We start from the raw sequence: 19,352 nt of genomic DNA on the forward strand, positions 1-19,352 counted from the left end.
AAAATAAAGTGGGTAGAAGCAGAGGGACCATCCTAAGAACAGGCATGAAGAGAAGAACAGCACAATGGGAGTCCTCAGTTCCTATAAGGAGCTCAGTGTTGCTGGAACATGAATTTCAGTGCAGTCTGTGCCCCGAGAAGAGGGTCACCAGGACATGGCCTTTTATGTTAAAATAACTTGGACTTTGTCCTGTAGACTTACAGAGGAGCTGAACCATTAAAGAATTTAAGTGGAGGAGTACAGGATCGAATTTTTGTTTTAGAGCAATGGGGCAGGTTGTTTGTCAGGGGATATAGTCCAAGTGAAAGGTAATGAAACTTTGCTGCGAGAAAGTTAGGGTGGCAGTATTAAGGGTAGAGGTCAGGGTTGTGAAATATTTAGAGACAGAGTTCTTAAAAATCTCAGTGGTTAGGAATGAATAGGTTAGGAATGAATATGAAAGGTAGTGGTATGTGGGGGTGGGTGGTAGTACCAACAGTTGAGTTTGAGAAGAAAAGAAGAAGAAAAAATTTGGAGAGGAATCTGCTGAGCCTGACTTTGGAAATACTGAACTTGCAGTGTGTACTCAGCATCCCAATGGGCCACACCCAGTACAGAGGTCTGAGCCCCAGAGAATGAGTCTACACTAGAGAGAGTAACTGGGGAATCCTCCGTCTGTGTGTGGTAGCAAAAGCCAGAGCATGGGGAAAGACATCAGAGGGGCATGAGAAAATGATGGGGTTTAGAGTGGGAAATATCAGTGTTAAGAGAATGAGGGTCACCCACGTGCACACACACACACACACACACACACAAAACAGATCTTCAGTCAGCGTGGTGTGAGGAGAACTAAGAATGTGTGTCATGTGGATATGAGGGGCAGACACAGCCTTGGGAAGAAGGTGATTGGTTATCAACTATTTCAAAGCAGAGAAGCCAGTAACACATTATGCCAAATAGAGCCTTTGGATTTCTCATTCAGGTGATTCAGGATAAAGATGGAGTCCTTTCCATGAGGATAAGTTGCACAACACTGGGGGAGACCAACTGGAAGGAAATGAGGCAGACAAAAAGAGTCTTTATTTATAGGTGCAGACTAGATGGAGGGAAGCAAGATTGAGATGGAGCCAAGGAAGATACCACACAATAATTTGGGGATTTGAGGAAGAAAGGCTTTGGAGGGAAGAGTGAGTTCTGTGGAGGAAAAGAGGTGCTGCCCTTGAAAATCTTTCTATGTGTCTCATGGTCTTGCTTGTACAGTGCTTCCTCTAAGTCCTTCACGTCATGATCATAGTGACTATTGTGTCAGTGCACGACCTTGGAAGAAAGGGTTCTTTGGGAGAATGTATCAGTTAGATGTGAGCCCCATTTGAGGCCATGATCCTGCCTCTCATAGTCTAACAAGAAAGATGAAAAGCAAAGCAAGCCCAACACTTAGGTACCATTCCTTCTCCTCTAGGCTTTCCCTTTGCTGTCAAAATTCTCCTTGGCTTTTCCCAGTTACTTAAAAAAAAAAAAAAGAACAACAACAAAAAAACCCTTATAACCTGTAAATTCCTTAAAACATCACAGTAACCCTCATCACCACACTGAATGTTTTTCTCAGCTCTCCCCATTAGTTTTCTGCTGACCTTTTCTTCTGCCTTGGATTGCCCATTCTCTCATTCCATCACAAGCCTTCTTCCAACCACTGGATAAGTGGTTCGGATTTTATTATTGCCAAATGTGCAACCACAGGTCCAGCCTCTCTCCAGGCTTTTGTCCTTTGTTTTCAGTTGTTGTCTGACACCTATACAGGCATAACTTTTGGCAGCCAAATCTACCATGTCTAAAAACTGGTGCATCTTCTGTTTTCCTCCTCTGACCTTGCAATTTATTCTGACCTCCATATTGCCATTGATGATATCCCACTGGGCCTTCAGTTTTCTGGGCTGGGAGCTTCTCCATCATTTTTAGCAACTTCTTTTTCTAATTCCAGGTGCACTAGTTACCATCTGCTAATGAATCTGTGTTCCCAGTCTCACTCACTTCCTTCCATATATCCCACAGCCACACCTTGGTTTTTCAGGCTCACCTTGGCTCACACCCCAAAATGTTCTGCCCAATGCTGCCAAACTAATTTTTCCAGTTTGAATTCATCATTTCCTTACTCTAAAGTCTACCAATAGTATTGCACAGACTGTTACTCTAAAATTCCAAATTTCCTGGCACATAAGGTACTCCATAGTCAAACTCCCTTTTTGCCCACCTTGTCACCCAATGTTCCCCTGTTTATACATCAACTTCCAGCCCAACTGCATGACTCATCTTCAACTTAGAGACTCTCCACGTGTTCTCAGTTATGGTGTTTCCATTTGGAATGCCCAAACTCCTAAGCTATTGAACTCCAACCCTCTCTCTAAGGCCAGCTTTAATGCCATTATTACTTGAAGACTTCTCAGATTCCATTTACCAGCAGCAAACATATCACAGCTTCTAAACTGCTGACATCATACTTAGCAGTATGGTACCATACTTATTTTTTGTTGTCTTACCTCTGTCGGATGGTATATACCATCACATCATAGAAAGGGCTTGGACTTTATGGTTAAGTAAACACACTGGTTCTGTATCCTGGATATTTGATCTTGGCCAAATTTCCTTTTCACCTTGAACTATTGTTCCCTTATCTGAAAAATGGAGAATATATAATGCCATCTTCTGTGGTTTGAGTGAGTATAATTGAGATCATGTGTCTCAAAATTCCTAGCTCAATGCTTGGCTAAGTAAGCCCTCAATGCACATTGATATCCCTTCTTTAAGAGATCCATGTCATATTTATTTTTATGCTCCCATAGTATGTATTGAGGACTATTCATAAATATTTGCTTAGTGAATGATTATTCAATAAATCAGCCTAAATTAGCATTGTCTCTATATTTATGTACCTTATAACCTACAAAAGGGAGATAAAGTGGTTAATACTGGATTGCTGTATACTGCAGACAAGAAAACTAGGTGTACCAATTCCAAGTTATTTTAAAATTTTGTCACATTCAGAGTGTTTTGGTAGCATGCACATTATCACAGAGATATATGGTGATAAATCAGGAGGCTTAAGGAGGAGATATTAGATCAACATGGTCTATTTTCCAGAAGCTTCACATTTATTCAAAAATTTGAGAGGACATTTAGGTAATTTAATCTCAGAGTTAATTTTAATATTATTTTTTTACATTAGAACAAATAGTATGCTACAAAGTAAAAGTTTTTTTTTAAAGTAAAACAAATTTAATATGAACATCTAAAATAAAACAGGATTAAAAAAAAACCAAACAAACTGAAAAGTATTCCCAGGCACTTATAACTGCTAACCCCTGTGACCTCAGCAACATAAAGTTTCTCTACTCTCTGCCCTCAAAGGACCTTTAGCAGAAATATGTGAGAAGCATTATCATAATGTGTATCTAGATATGCATGCATTCCTGGAATTTCTTACCATGTATAAGATCTAATACATACCATATACATTAAAAGATATTAATTACAAGAATGATTTAGACAGTTGGGATATTTGGGGGGTTGTACTAGTAGGCTATAGAAGAGTTGTGATCAATTGATAAACCGTTCTTGTAAGAACTGAGCATTAATCTGTGATCCAAAGAGGGGCATCTTACCAAACAACAGAGGAGAGAATCTCCACGGTAGGAGAGAATTGGCTCCAGTAGCACATGTACCAAGTGACATCCATAGTAGCAGTGGAGGGGGAGGTAGATTCTGTGACAGGCAATGAGAGCAGATGGGATGTTCCTAGCCTTGAAGGCAATGACCAGATGTTTCAGAGTTATGACTCAGAAAAAAATTGCTAGTGATCCAGAAGGCGACCATGATAGGGTGATGATTAGCAGATGACAGAGCTGAAGCAGTAATCAGAGGAACAAATTGGCACCGGTATCCATATTAATTATTAATTTTGAGTTACCAGAGGCTGAAGGTCCAGCCAGAAGGAGATGTTGACAGACCGGTGTGACAAAATACCAAAATGGAGAAAGGATTGATGGTAGTCAGGTGCCTGGAATGAAAGATCTTTCTAGGTGATTTAATAGGATAAAGACTATATGTCAGAGAGAGGCAATGTGTTCTTCTCTTAGTATATTAGCTCTTTATCTGTACTTGTGCCTTAAGGCCATTTATACATTAATTTGTTCAACAGTTACTTACTGAGTAACTTAGTTTTGTTCTTAGTTCTACCAAGTTTTGTTCTACTGCAGTGAACAAAAAAGGACAAAATTTACTGCCATCATGGAGCTCGTTTTTCAGCACACATGCAATGTGTGATGCTAAGGGCTATGCAGAAAAACAGAACTGAGAAAAAGGTATGGGGATACCTGGGTGATGGGTGGATGTGTGCCCTCACCTTAGTTAGACTGTGTGGGAAACACAACATAGGTGCAGGATTATTTTTTTCTGAAACCTTTGTATTGAACACACAGAGTTCCTCTTATTCTTCCTTTCTTTCTATCTTATAATCTCCTCCAATACCCTGGCTCTCATTGTTTATTTTATGTCACTTATCCTTGAATTAGTATATTTATACCTTGACCTCTCTGTTTAAGACAGATTTTTAGCTTCAGATCTAACAACCCAACACTGGTTTTTCTATAGGCATCAGAAATTCAGCACTTCCCCAATCAAATATATCTTCCCTCCAAAGTCTCTTCTTTCTTTTTTGTTTTCCCTTGCTGTACTGATATTACCATAAATTCAATCATTCAGGTCAGGAACTTTAGGGTCATTCTTGATTCCTCCTAAATCTGTCCCTCTAATTGGACATCAAACCCTCTTAAATTTTCATCTAAAACTTCTCTTCAATCTCTCCCTCTTATTCATTTTTTTTTTCAATTATTCTTTCAATGTTAGTTGAATGCCTACTGTTTTCCCAATACTAAGCCAGGCGCTAATACAAAAATAGATCAGACAGTAAAGTGTAGAGGCTACGATAGAAATAGACAAATTTTCATAGCGAAGTATTATGGGCACAGGGAGGATCCACCAACTCTTTGTGTTTGTACAAGTCAGTGGTAGTTGAGCTGGGTCTTGAGGAAAGAGTACCTGTAAGGCAGGAAAGAGAGGAGGTAGAGACAGAATTTTCCAATCCATTCAGAGTTTAGAGAATGGTGAGAAAGTCCCAGTCATTCTAAGAAATGTGTACAGAGTAGATTGTCAGAGTATGAATTCAAGGATGGCTTCAGTTTCCCTGGTTGACAAGGACTTTTTTAACAGAGGTGAAGAAGAGCTAAAGAAACAAATTTTTGGTGAGCTGAGTTTGACATGCTCATAAGTGAGCCAGGGGGATTCACCCAGAAGACAGCTAGAAATAGAAACAAGTTGAGAAGAAAGGTCAGTGTTGGGGCTGCCTCACCAGCACAATGATGGTTGAAACCGTAGGAATGGCCAACAAAACTTAGAGAGCAAGAACCAGTGGAGATGAAAGACAACCAGTTCCCTGCCTTTACATCCCCCACTGCTCTAGTCCCCTGGTCTCCCCACTCTCAGCCTCTACTCCCAGTCTTCTTCTAAATCCCACCACAGGAAGTTACCTGAAGCACCGCTCTGAACGGACTAGTCTCCACTCAGAGGCCTTCAAGATAAAGTGCAATCTCCATAGCTTTGCATTTAAAGCTCTTTATAGTTAAAAATAAAAATAAATAGAACTCTTCATAATTTGTGCCAAATGTACCTTGACATCTTAATTTCCAAGTGTTCCCTTTGGAGGAACTGACCCCCCCACCGCCTCCCCCCAAACAGGTCATCCACTTTGATCTGTAGCTTTGCCCTGCCATTGCCTTTGCCCAGAAGGCCAAAGAACATGGCTTTAGAGCTAGAAATGTTTTTGTTTAAATAACGACTGACTTCTCCACTAACAAGATGTGTTAATTTGTCCGAATCTCTTTCCTCACATACTGAAAGGTCAGATTGGATTATTGTAATTATAAGAGCCTATTTAAACATCTTTATGTTGTTGTTGGCACAGATAGGTGCTCAATAAAAATTAGCTAGCTTTTATTACCGTTCATCTCTTTTCCACTTGCCATTATCCTGTTTCAAGGCTAGACACTTAAAGCTTTACACCTCTTTTAAACCTTTTAAAATGTACCTCGTCACAATTCTTATTGTCCTCCTCTGTGTTTCCTTGGCAGTTTATACCACTTCAGGATATAATGCAAACTGTCTGTTTCCTCTACCATATTATAGATTACCTGATAGTAGACACATTATTTTATAGCCCTATGTACCTTGCAATAGGAATGTAATTGTTTGAACTGAGTTCTGGAAATATCTACTTTAATATTCTCTCTCTCCCTCCTTTTAAAATAGTTTAACCTCTTGAGGAGCTGCCAACATTGTTTTCCAAAGTAGCTGCCTTCTTTTACATTCCCACTGGCAGGGTACGAGGGCTTCAGTCCCTCCACAGCATCACCAAGATTTGTTATTAATCTGTATTTGATTATAGTCACCCAAGTGGAGTAACATTTTATTAGTGAGATATTCTTAATTCATTCCATAAATACGGTATTCAGGGCTGACTGTGAACCGGACACCCATGTTAACTATTCGGACCAGTGGTGGAGAAAAGAGACAAATGTATCTGCTCCTGGGCACACAATAAATAATAAGCACAGAAAGTTCTTCTCTAAGCTCCTGGATAAAATGGCGTTCCTTTCTTCTGTACTGATTAGCAGGCAGGCTTCTCCTCACACCATCACGTTTACTTTTTTATCTTAGACACACAGTCCAGTTTAATGGAACGATGATATGGCTATGTTCATTCTGTTAGGAGGTGATAAGCACTCTCGGAAAAAGAGCATAAAAGAGAAAGAGTGATTGAGGTGCTGGCAAAAGGGAAGGGGCAGGTTGTAGGACTAAATAGGGTGGTCAAGTTAAGCTACAGGGAGGTGAGGTTTGAGCAAAAGCTTGAAGGTGAACAAGTCAGTCAGAGAGACACCAGAGAGAAGAGCGCTGTGGGCAGAAGAAGCGACCAGTCCCAAGGCCCTGAAGCAGGAGTCTGCGTGCCAGGAGCAAGGAGGCCAGTAGGGGAGTTGACAAGGGAGAAGAGAGAGCGAGAGACAAGGTCAGAGAGGCTATAGGGCCAACTCACTTCGACTTTAGCAAACCGATATTACACAGAACCTACTTAGACTCAACAATTGGTCATTATTCATCTGAACTTCAAACTTAACTTGGCATCACCTGAGCACCTGCGTTTTTTTTTTTTTTAAGATTATTTATTTATTTATCTGACAGACACAGAACACAAGTAAGCAGAGAGGCAGGCAGAGAAAGAGGAGGAAGCAGGCTCCCGGCCGAGCAGAGAGCCCGACGCGGGGCTCGATCCCAGGATCTGGGATCATGACCCGAGCTGAAGGCAGGGGCCCCAACCCACCGAGCCACCCAGGCGCCCCGAGCACCTGCGTTTTATCTGGCAACCCTACTCAGAGGCCATCGTAAGGCCTTTGACCCTTACTCAGAGTTGGTGGAGAACCACTGCAGAGTTCGGAACAGAGGAGAGACACCATCCTGCTTCGGGTTTTGAAGTTTCTCAGTGGCCGCTGTGTTGAGTATAGGCCACAGCGAGTTAAAGTGGAAACAGGGAGGCCTGCAAGGCCATCGCAGTAGCCCAGGCGAGAGATGATGAAGGCTCAGATGAGAGCCGCGTCTGTGGAGGTGAGGAGAAGGGACCAGATTCCTGGTATTTGCTGAAGGCAGAGCCAAAAGGATTTCAACATGAATTGGATATGGGTGAGAGAAAGAGCGGATCCAAGGATGACTCCTCGGGTTTTGGCTTGAACAACTGGAAGACTAGAGTTGCCGTGGAATGAAGAGGAGGACTGTGGGTGGAGGAGTTTTGGGGAAGAGTATGGATTTTATTTGGGCCATGCTGAGCTGATGATGGGTCAAATAAGACGAGGCGTCACTATCAGCCAGCGAATTTTATGGTATTTTCCATTAAAACAGCCAATTATATAATTTAAAAAGTGGCCCTTCCACTAGGGACGATTTTTTTCTTTTTATTTATTGTACTTTGTATCTTGTTATTTAAAGGGTCTTCTTTGTTCCTGAATGGTTTTTTAAAAATGTGCTTAGGAGGGGCGCCTGGGTGGCTCAGTGGGTTAGGCCTCTGTCTTCAGCTGAGGTCATGGTCTCAGGGTCCTGGGATCAAGCCCCCCCCACCATCGGGCTCTCTGCAGGGAGCCTGCTCCCTGCCCCACCCCCGCCACCGCCTGCTTCTCTGCCTGCTTGTGATCTTTGTCAAATAAATAAAACCTTTTTTTAAAAATATGCTTAGGAAAGAATAGCTGGGATTGGAATTCAATTTCCTAGTTCCTTCTCCAGTATCTGAACTGCAAAACCAGACTGTATCCCAACACCCCATTTTACTTGGCAATCAAATTCACTTTTCCATAGATGTTTTTCTCCATCTCCATTCATTTTCTTTCATCCACTCTTCAACCCTTGAGAGAAAGGAATCTTACTATGCAGAACCTCTCCTCGGTGTCCTTCCAGCAGCTGAAAATCTGCCCTGGATATTGAACAGACCATCGCCTCGTTAAAATGCCAGGAACACAGTGGTCTAAAAGGCTGGAACCCTTACTCACCAGGAGCAAAGATCACTGTGGACGTTGGCTTACCCTTCACTGATTACAAGTGGTTTTCAAGATGACTCTCTCTGCTGCCTCTCCTCTTTTTACCCAAGTTCCTGGATAAAAGAACATTTTTTTTTCCTGTCCTGATTAGCAAGTGTGCCTTTTATTGCATGACCATTTTTACTTCTTTTTCTTAGGCTTGTGGTCCAGTTTAATTGGACAGTGTTGACATGGCCATATTTAAAATTATCTGCAAATTTTACAACTGTAACAGGACTGTGCATCTCCAAGGATCCATTTGGGGGGTGGAGGGGTAGGAGAACATTACTTTGGAAGAAATCTACAAGCTCTGGACTCTTCTCTGGAGGTCTTGTGTCCTATATTGTTTTGGATCATGACATTCTCACATGAAAGCCTTTATTCACAGAATTGTGATGTCTTGTTTTTACACTAAGAAGTGAGTGCTGATGAACTGACAAATTACATACGTTGTGCTCTCTGTGTTTTGCAGGACTTGAGAGGGACAAGTTTGATAATAAAACGGTTTCATTTGAGGAGCACATCAAGTCAGAACACAATATGTGGCATTATTTGTACTTCCTCGTCCTGGTGAAGGTTAAAGACCCAACTGAATACACCGGACCTGAAAGTTACGTGGCTCAGATGATCGTGGTAAGTGATGAGAGTGTTTGAACCTACGACTACGTTGCCTGTGTGTGCTCTCCCCTTCTCTACCCTGCCCTTCTCCCAAAACATAGACGTTCTCCCAGTCATTTTGTTGACTTCTAAACAGGACTGTCAGTCACTGAAGAACCTTCATGCTGCCTAAATCACTGGACTTCTTGGTTACAGACACTAAATTGAAATCTTAAGTGCACAGAGGATATTTACTGAAAAATTCCCTGGTACCATCTCAGTTGCGACTGTCATCTTCTGACCTTGTGTCGTTGCTCGTGTCTCAGTTTTCCAAATCTAGAACTTTCCCATTGTCAAATGGGAACAGAAGAGTCATACTCTAAGAAATTCCTTGTATTTCAGAAATCAGGAGTTTAAGAAATTGAACCATGTTTGGGTTGTTGCTGACGATTGGCGCTGATTCTGCCATACCTACTTGCTTCTAACTCCTTAGGAAGATCGGTTGCAGAGGCTATGGTTGTCCATGACTTGGCCTTTCTTCTGCTTTACAGAAGATTAAAATTAAGTAGCTTAAAGAGAAGTCAGAGTTACGTTAGTGTGTCATGATGCACATTTAGTGAGTATCGATGCGTCTGAATTCAATGCCTATATTCTTATAATAAACACGCTGTGTGTTGGACTTTCTTTCTCAAAACCATTCTTACAAAACTATTTGAGAGTGAAGCTTTAGAAGAGGCAAGCTCCTCCTTGAATCCTGGTCCCAGGGTAACATGTAGTCAGCACCAGCGCTGAAGCTGTGGGAGAGCCAGATGACGGTAGCTGTGAATCCTTCCTTCTGGAAGCTGGACATGCCTGTAGGAAGACATAAACTATAGAGGGAGCAACCAAAGACTATGTTTGGCAGGTAACATATTAGTAAGAGCAAGTTAACTTTGCAGTAATGTAGCTCATCTGACAATATTTATGTGTCACAGGAGAGCTACATGTAAATTGAATTTTTATTGCTAAGGATTTTTCATGTTTTTTTTTTTTCTTTTTGACTTGCGTCCACTGTAGGTTGTTCTTTTTTTTTTTCTTTTTTAAGATTTTATTTATTTATTTATTTGACAGAGAGAAAAAGATCACAAGTAGGCAGAGAGGCAGGCAGAGAAAGAGGGGAAGCAGGCTCTCTGCTCGCCCAATGCGGGGCTCGATTCCCTGACCCCAAGAACATGACCTGAGCCAAAGGCAGAGGATTAACGCACTGAGCCACCCAGGTGCCCCTATAAGTTGTTCTGTGTGCACAGAAGTTTGCATCCTGCCATGAAGTTGTCATTTATAGGACAGTGGGCAGAACTTAATATTTTTCCTTTTTTTTTTCCCCCCATGTTTCCTTTTCTGCCCTCTCTCCTATCTACATTAGGAAAAAAGGTAATCATTTTGAAGATAGGGATTCATAGCCATTATTTAAACATTCTTGATCTCAAGATGCCCTAGGACTATCTTTGTGAAATAGTTTGCATCTGCTTGCTGGGGAAAAACACGTAGAATGTTATGTTTAAAATGTAACTTCACATTGCTGTATTTTATCAGTTTGAGTCAATTGAATGAATACATATTTACTGGGCATCTGTTGCATCCCTTAGACTAAAAGATTTTGGGGAAAACACTGAGGAGTCCGACACATTCCCTCTCTGCCAAGGAATTTGGAGTTTAATAAGAGGGAGAGGAGAAAAACAAGCCAAAAGTTAGAATAGGCGAAATTCCGCAACAGTGGAACAAATGAAAATCTGCGAAGGCTTAAGGATAACAGAGTGACATCCAGCTGAGAGGTGGTGGAAGGGAAATGTTGTGTGTTGGGTGGGGGGGTGTTGGGGGCAGGGTAGGATTTGTGTAGATTTGTGTAGATTGGGGCTGTCTGTTTGATTAAGACTGATTTCCAGTATGAGGGAGCAGCCCAAACAAAGGCATAGAGACGAAACACTCAGACACCCAGGGGGCATTGGCCCAGTTTCACTGATATATAGTCTACTTGTAAAGAAGCTCTGAGACATAGGATAGAGAATGTAGGTTGGACTTTTGGTAGTAAGTGTCAGTTTGGGTTATCATTTTATCAAGAATGGGAAGCCACTGAAGGATTTCACTGTGGGAATGATGTGGACTAGGACAGTAGTCAGGCCATGGTATGTAGGCTGGTTGGGAGAGGGGAAAGATGAAATCAGAAGTGGTATTTGGCAGTTGATGAGATTAGGGGTAGGGAGGATCAGGAGAGGCAGTAGACTACAAGATGAGGCCAAGACACCTGACGTTGTGAGCCTGATCATTGGGAGAAAGGTGTTGTATCAGTTACAGAAGGTCTTCTGCAAGAGGAAAGGTTGGTCAGAGAAGAACACTTGTTGATTTCAAAATGAGCCTAGAAGCTGAGTCATAAATCAGGAGGGTCAGGGTAGTGACAACACCACAAGCCTTTGAGCCAGGAAGATCTGGGCTCAGATCTTAGCTCTGTCACTTACTTGCTGTGTGGTCTGGGATATCTTAGGTCAGTCTTTGAACCTATTAGGGACTCTGCCTCCTCATCCAAAGGGAAGATTGGTGTGAGATAAGTGAGATGATCCTTTAAATGTGGATAGCACAGTGGAGGTACTTGGGAACTGACAGTTTTCACTGTGACTGTCTACATGAAGTGACAGTTGAACCCATCAGATTAGGAAGAGAGGGGAGAAGAGAACATGTGTAAAAAGAAAGGAAGAGAAAGCCCAAGACAGAACCTGGGGGATCCCCCGTTCAAAAAAAAGAAGAAAGACAAGTAAAAGAAGTAGAAAGGAAGACATTAAAAGAGGCAGAAGGGGAACCAGGATGTGGAGTGTGTCAAAAGCCAAGAGATGAGCCTCGCAATGTCAGAGTTTCAACAGCATTAATTGCTGCAGAGAGGGCATGGAGAAGAGACTGGTCAAACAGAGACTTTGGGTTTTGTAATAAGGAAATCACCAGGTGGCTTTTACCACAAGACACATCTTTCACCTTAGCATGAAAACCAGCCTTTGGCCGAGCACCTGTGCTTGAATGTTTAAGGATCCATGTCATTCCATGTTTCTCCCCTTCCTATGCCGTCCACTCTCTCCAGAACCGTGACGGGAGGGAGGAGCCCTCACCAGCTTATTCCAATATAAACTGTCTCATTGTCATCCAAGCAGGCCATGGCCAAGACAGCAGGCACCGTTTCTGAATTTCAATGGCCAGGAGAAGGAAGAGTGAAATTATTAAGCTCAGGAGGGATGGAAACAAAAAGTCATTTACGCAGAAGAGTGCTCACTTACTGGAAGAGCCTTTTTGGGAACATTTCAAAAAGTCTGTAGCTAATGAATCCAAATTAGAAAATCTGTTACTCCAAGCTCTGTGGAGATTATGGCCTTAAGTCCTGATCCTCTGGGAGGAAGAGAGAGAGAGGAGGAGAGAGAGGGACTGGGATTTTAAAGCACAGAGCAAGTTGAAGCAAGTCAGTTCAAAGACTATATATTTTCTCTTTCCAGCCCAGAGGCACCTACTCTCAACAGTTTGGAAAGAAACCTTACAGACATTTCCTTACCACTTTTATTTTTGCTCCTTAAAAATAGCTTCATTTACCAAGTTGATTTAAGTGCTTGTTTATCAGTAGAGCTTTGAAAGCAGCTTTAAATTCCTCATAATTGATGTACCTTTTAGCCTAAAGGATTTATGCAAAAGAAAATGAGGAAGTTCCTCATATTCATGAAACAACTCATCTGAATTCCACTATCCTGTTTAAGTGCAGCTGATTTGTACTTCAGACCCTTAGGAAGGGCTTCCTGCCTTATGCTGGCATGAGGAAAAGGAGAAGATAACAAGTTTGGGGCATGTTTCTTTCCTCGGTGTGTTTTTCCACCTCTAGTGCTTCACTTGATTACTAGGTCAATGAGGAGTATTTATATCAATATGCATGGAATCATACATTGTAAATTAATTGATTTCTAGAGGTTAGAATCTAAGGAAATATACTGGTGCCTCCACATCCATTCAGTAATAGGATCAAGACTCTGAAATGTGAAGAGAAATTGAAATCATCCTTCCCGTGCCTTCAGAAGCTCAGCTAAGCTGGTTGAGTATCAGCCACTGTCCAAGTACCTGAATGAATACAAAGCTACTTCTGGGATATTGTTAGGGGAGATGTGAGTTGATCAAGGCGTTTGGGAAACATATTTTCCCCTGGCAAGCGGACCCTCATCTTTGATAAGAGAATTGATATTTTGAGCTTGTATTTATTGGGAACAGAAAATGAGAAAGGAAAAGGAAGGCCCATGCTGGAAAGGAAAAGTCACAAGAGGGAATCCAATAAACTGGAAGAAAGGGTGTAAAAGGATAAATCTTCTAGCCTGTACTAGTAATGGCCTTTGAGCATCACTAAGCCCTTTTGCTTCTCCCATTACCCAAAGGATGATGACTGGGGAGGAAAAAACAAAATTGAGATCATTAGAAAAAATACCCAAGGCTTTTAGATGTTTCTCTAACATTTTGAGGACATTTTCCGATTATCAGTGTTCATTTGCTATGATAGGGTTGGGGCCATCGGGGATATTTATGACTTAATTTGGCGAACAGCAGGATCAAAACAAAAGGTGCCCATAAGAGAGGTATTGTGCCCGTTCAGAGACCTGCTACCTTACCTGTGTGCTCCGCTGTGCTAGGCTGTCACCGAGACTCTGGCTGGCCATGCCACCTCCCCCGCACCCCACCCCCCCCCCCACCGCCAGGACCACCGGTTTCTGAGGATCACTTCCTCGTTTTAGTACAGGGTTCTTTTAAGCTCTTCTATTTACCCGACTCCTGTCCGGTGTCCCGCTATCATGGTAATGTCTGCTAGGACAATTTAACTCATGCTTTGGTTAACATAATAATCATCTGGACACAAAAAAGAGTTGTGAGTTTCTTGAAGGCCATAACCAGGAACAGCACAGCCCTTTGTTCTCTGTAATAGGAGAGCAGGTAATATCTGTAATATGCCTTAAAAGCAATTTGATAAACAGTGAGTGCTTCCTGTCTCCTAGCAGCTGTTTATGGATTTGATACAGAAGGCTAAGTAAGAAATAGTCTCTTTCCCCCAGGAAGTTCGACACATTTATTGAATGAATAATAAAATAACTAGTAAATTAACAAATGAATTTTTTTTCTTAGCCCTCTGGTAATTGGAGATAATTTACAGAAAGATATGTGACAATAGCGGCAGGAGTTTAGAACATGAATTTCTCATTAGTCCAATGTCATCTTTTCCCCTCTTTTTAAAATTGGAAGATAAAGATGCAGCAGGAAGGGGTAGGCCACCTGAACCAAGTAGAAGGAATACAGTATTAGAAATCATGTGGTGATTTGAGAGCCACTTTCATCCCCTCTTGCTGTCTTTCTCAAGCCCAGTCCCCCTACATTCATGCCTACGTCCCAGGAGAGGGCCTGAGCCTGCTCCTGGCCAGGGGCACACATGTGCAGTGGAGGGTTTTTACAGTGGAACTCACGCTAAAGAATAAATTCTTTCTTGCAATAATCTGTTGAGATGTCTGAAAGAGAGGGATGGTCCTTTCAATGAGATAGAAATCTAGTCACCCCTTATTTCAGCTCCAGAAGGGAGGAAAAGAACTAACAATTTTCCAGATGTTCTCTGTGTCTAGAACCCAAAATCAGTCTTGTTTATAGTTAACCCAGGTTTCAAGCAGTAACTGTTGGATGGGGAGATGTTTGGGCTCCTGAAAGACATCGAGTCTTCAAGGATTTGTACGCGCCCCTCCTCTGTTAATTTGCCGACTTAATTTCTGTATTATTGTTATGTGTCATAACTATGAAATTATATGTCCTGATTCTATTGTTTCTAATTTATGCTAATTGTGTAATTGGATCTAATTAAGCCAATTATGTAACTGCTCAATCTTTAAAACCTAAGACTTCAGAACTTCATAAGACACTGTTAAAAATGTTTACATTTCGAGACAAACCAAGGGGGTCTTTGCACCTCGGAATGCACAATTAAGAAGTAAAAGTATATGCTGAAGGAGATACCACCTTTCTTTCCATATTTTTAGTCCAGACATGTGTCTTCAATTTAAGAGGGATCCTTTTCGCTTCCCAGCTCTGGATTTCATTGTCACTGTGAGGTCTTTCTACATTATTCTAATTTCTTATTTCATATGCATATATAATATTCATGAATTACCACATTTAACCTGATTCTCCTCTTCTTTTTAGTTTGTAAAAACAGAGATAGAAATGGTAAGTACTTCCCAGGGGGGGGCGGTACACAGAGGGTAAAGGACTGGGGCCAAATCTTGTTTGAATGAGCTTTGTGGAGGGGAGTGCGGCTGGGAACAGGGACGAGAGCCTGAACTCTTCAGACAGGGAATCTGCTGGCAGCCAGGGGATAGTTCTCCAGGCTCAAAAAGCCAAAAACTGGCTTTTGTTAGTGTTTCTAGTCAGTGCTGACCCGAAGGAGTAAGCTGAGGTAATCGATTCTGAAGTTTAACTTAGGATTTCCGTTGACACAATGGGTGACTTCTCCCCTCTGCACTTCGCTTGACCCATCCATGAAGCAAGTACGACCAGCCGGTCCACACTAAGAATAGAACTGACTGAATGTGGCTGGTCCCGGGAGGCCTCCTGCTGTCCGGGACCCTGTCCCTGTCCCTGTGGTTGCTGGACTGAGGGTGAGGAAGGGGAGGATTCCAGGGTCCCAAGGGAAACACCTGAGCAGAGAAGGCTGCAGGGTTCTAGGGGGAGAGGAGCCTTTGGAGGGCTGGGACAGTGGCTCATTCAGCAGCTAAGAAATATTGTAGTAGTCTTAGCAGCTAGCACAGTCATATCTGTGTGTCCCAGCTGAGTGTTGGCCGAGGATATAAGAAGACTTTCCTTGCAGAATTGCTATGAGGACCAAAGGAACTCACGAGCACTAACCGCCCTTCCGCTGATATAACTGATGTTTGATGAGTTCTGACTCTGTGCCAGGTGCTGTGCTAAGTGTCTGATGTGTGTCCTCTCTTTTACGGCCCTGGGAGGCACTCTGCTAAGACTGTGGCCATCCCGCCCATGAGGAAGCAGGCTTAGAGAGGACTGATGACTTGCCCAAAGTTGCACAGCCAGTGGAAAGGCACGCCGTGTCTGTAATATGCCCGGCACATGCAAAATGGTCACTAAGTGCTCTGTTTTTATCTGATGCCATGTGGTGTCCAAAGCTAGAAGCCATGCTTCCTTTGAGAGCAGGCCAGGCCGGCTGCGCAGCGGGCCTCGTGTTCTGCAGACAGTGGGAGGTGGAGGGGGAACTATACACATTCCGTCCAGTGCAGGGAGTGGACCTGGGCGGGAGACAGGAAGTCAGCTGACGGCCCTACAGTTGCAGGAAGGCCTGAGAGGAATTCAAATAGGAAAAATGTGCTCATTCAGAGCTGGGTGGCAGCTGCAAGCTTCCTACAGTGATTTGAAGAATTGCAATTATAATTACTAAAATTGCAAGCAAGAAAGACAGAGGCCGCAGGATATTTCAATTTAATTTGGCAAAAATTTGCCAGGGAGCGCTGCGCACAAGGCACCAATCAAAACAAGAGTAAAACTTGGTCACTGGCCTCACAGAACCACAATTTGATAGAAAAGACAGCTACTGTCACTAGAAACAATAGCGTACATCAGAACTCTGGTGAGAGGTCAAGCAGACGTACCCACACACAGCATCTGGAGAAATCTCAAACGGTGCTGTTCTGCCCCTGCCTGAAACCCAGATCCACACTCTTTCGCGTGGCCCCTTATGCCATCTGGCCCAGCCTACTTCACCAGTCTTGCCTCATTCCACCTTCTTTAGCCAACTCCAGTTCAACGACGTTGGCTCTTTTCTGGGAAATTCGCACATCTTCCCTGGCCAGAGCCTTGGCACGGAGCTGCCTGCTCTTTGGAGTTTCTGTTCCTAACTCTTTCCATGCCTGGTACCTTCCCTGACACCCTCATTCCAGTTACTTCTCTCCTGTCACCCTTTCGAGCACCTAAATTAATCTGACCCTAATATTGTTTTTATATGTATTGATGTGTTTATTCCTCTCTACAATGACATCAGTATTTACACACCTGGTTTGATCATCACTGTATTTCTAGCACCTAATTCACGCCCAGCATGCTGAGTGTAGATTTGTTGGGCAGTATGAATAAGATGTGGAACCGCTGGGGCACAGATGACACAACAAGTCTTTGCGGCTGAAGAGACTGGGGGCAGTGGCATGGAGAAGATGATGAGGAGAGTTGGACCTTGAAGAGGATTTTGACAGAAGGGATAGAAGGGAATATATTCCAGACAAAGTGTTTATCTTAAAGGGAAAGCGTGCACAGCCAAGAAGAAAGGAAACAAAATTTATGATATGTGCCAGCAGCTTTGCATGTTATTTAATTACACCCATTTTATGGAAACTGAGGCTCAGAGAAGTTCATTACTTATCCAAGGTGCTTGGCAAATAAGTGCTTGAACCAGGACCCAGCTACAAACTTTTTGGGGGCCAATAGCTATGATTTTTACCTTTATGCTATGTTTCATCTACTGAAGAATCAGGCAAAACTTGACTAAGATCAATTATTATGTGAAGCAAGTGTTGGAGAAAAGGTAGGGGGTAAAAAACCAAAATCAAAAGACCTCTTTGAAAGAAGGAAAGGATGTCTCCGATATTTTAAGGAATTAGAATTCTTAGTCTTTCAGTTGAGATATGAAGTAAGATGCCTTAAAAATGCAGCCAATAAATTACTTCCCATTGGTGAAAAGTTTGCTGGTCAAACAAACACAGGCACTGGGCTGCCTAGGGTTGAGGGCTGAGCTTCCTTCAGAAGCTTTGGTGAAACCTGCAACAAAGGAGAGAAGATGGCTTAGTGCAGTGGCAAAACACACCATGGAGCGGACAGCCTGGGAAGGAAGGCTTCCTAAGGTCATGCCAGACACTTGAGTCAGTCAGGAAAATGAGGATGGAGCCAGTGGAGGGAGCAGTTGGGCCTGTGTAGAGAAAGAGTAGGGCTAAGCAAGGGGACGGAAGGTAAAAGAGCCACCAGGATCCAGATCACAAGGGCCTCTTGCTTGGGAGTCTTTACTCTATCCTAAAAGCTAATCCTTCAGAAATCTTAAACCAGGGACGCCTGGGTGGCTCAGTTGGTTAGGCAGCTGCCTTCGGCTCAGGTCATGATCCCAGCGTCCTGGGATCGAGTCCCACATCGGGCTCCTTGCTCCGCAGGGAGCCTGCTTCTCCCTCTGACTCTGCCTGCCACTCTGTCTGCCTGTGCTCGCTCTCGCTCGCTCTCTGACAAATAAATAAATAAAATCTTTAAAAAAAAAAAAAAAGAAATCTTAAACCAAAGAGACAAGGTCAGGCGTGGATATTTAGAAAGCATGTTCCATGGGAGTGAGAAATTGATACGAGGGGACCATTGAAAAGCAAGAAAACGAGCAGGTAGAATGAGTTCATTACCCAGGAGCCATGAGGAGGGCTGATGTGAAATGCCACTGGAGACTGAGAAGAAATGGCGGATGTGAAGGCGTGTAGGCAGAGGATTTACTGAAGGCGAGGGGGAGGTGGTGGCTCAACCTAAATCGTGGGGGTTCCACAGGAGTAAGCTGGAGAAAGGTGATAATTTCAGCATGCCTCTAGTATCCAAGTGCCTAGGTCCAATTTGGGTTTCCAAGTGCATATGACCAATAAGAAACTGAATACGTGGTTCTGGAATTCTGGTGAGAAGTCTAAAATGGACAGGCCACTGGAAAAGATAAACTACCACAAATATAAGATTTCAGTCTTCTTTGATCACTAGGATGCCCCAGGAGCATCAAACAGTGCCTGGTATATAGTAGATGCTCAATAAAAATTTATTAAATGAGTATAAATATTTATTAAGTCACTAGAGAACACAGGATACATGACATTACTGATTAGGACAAGGCTAATCAAGGGATACTATGTAGAGTGAGTAAGTCAGAAAAAGCATGCCCTTAGCCTAAAAGATAAAGAGGTATAACTATTAATTAACATGAATAATTACCAATGATGATGATGATGATGATATCAAGAGTCTTCCACACAGATTTTACTTAACAAAAAGTAGAAACTCCAGAAAAGAGAAAAC

At 42.6% G+C, this 19,352-nt stretch overlaps 1 protein-coding gene across 1 annotated transcript in view; it reads left to right on the forward strand.

The window, feature by feature from the left end:
- Nucleotides 1-19,352, forward strand: part of ITPR2 (inositol 1,4,5-trisphosphate receptor type 2) — a 498,632-nt gene that overhangs the window by 442,437 nt on the left and 36,843 nt on the right. Inside the window, exon 55 of the mRNA XM_044226478.1 lies at nucleotides 9,115-9,275. Coding sequence (XP_044082413.1) covers nucleotides 9,115-9,275 — 161 coding nt within the window. The remainder of the gene's footprint in view (nucleotides 1-9,114; nucleotides 9,276-19,352) is intronic.

The sequence above is a fragment of the Neovison vison genome, chromosome 12 (assembly GCF_020171115.1).
Source record: "Neovison vison isolate M4711 chromosome 12, ASM_NN_V1, whole genome shotgun sequence".
NCBI classification, from domain to species: domain Eukaryota; kingdom Metazoa; phylum Chordata; class Mammalia; order Carnivora; family Mustelidae; genus Neogale; species Neogale vison.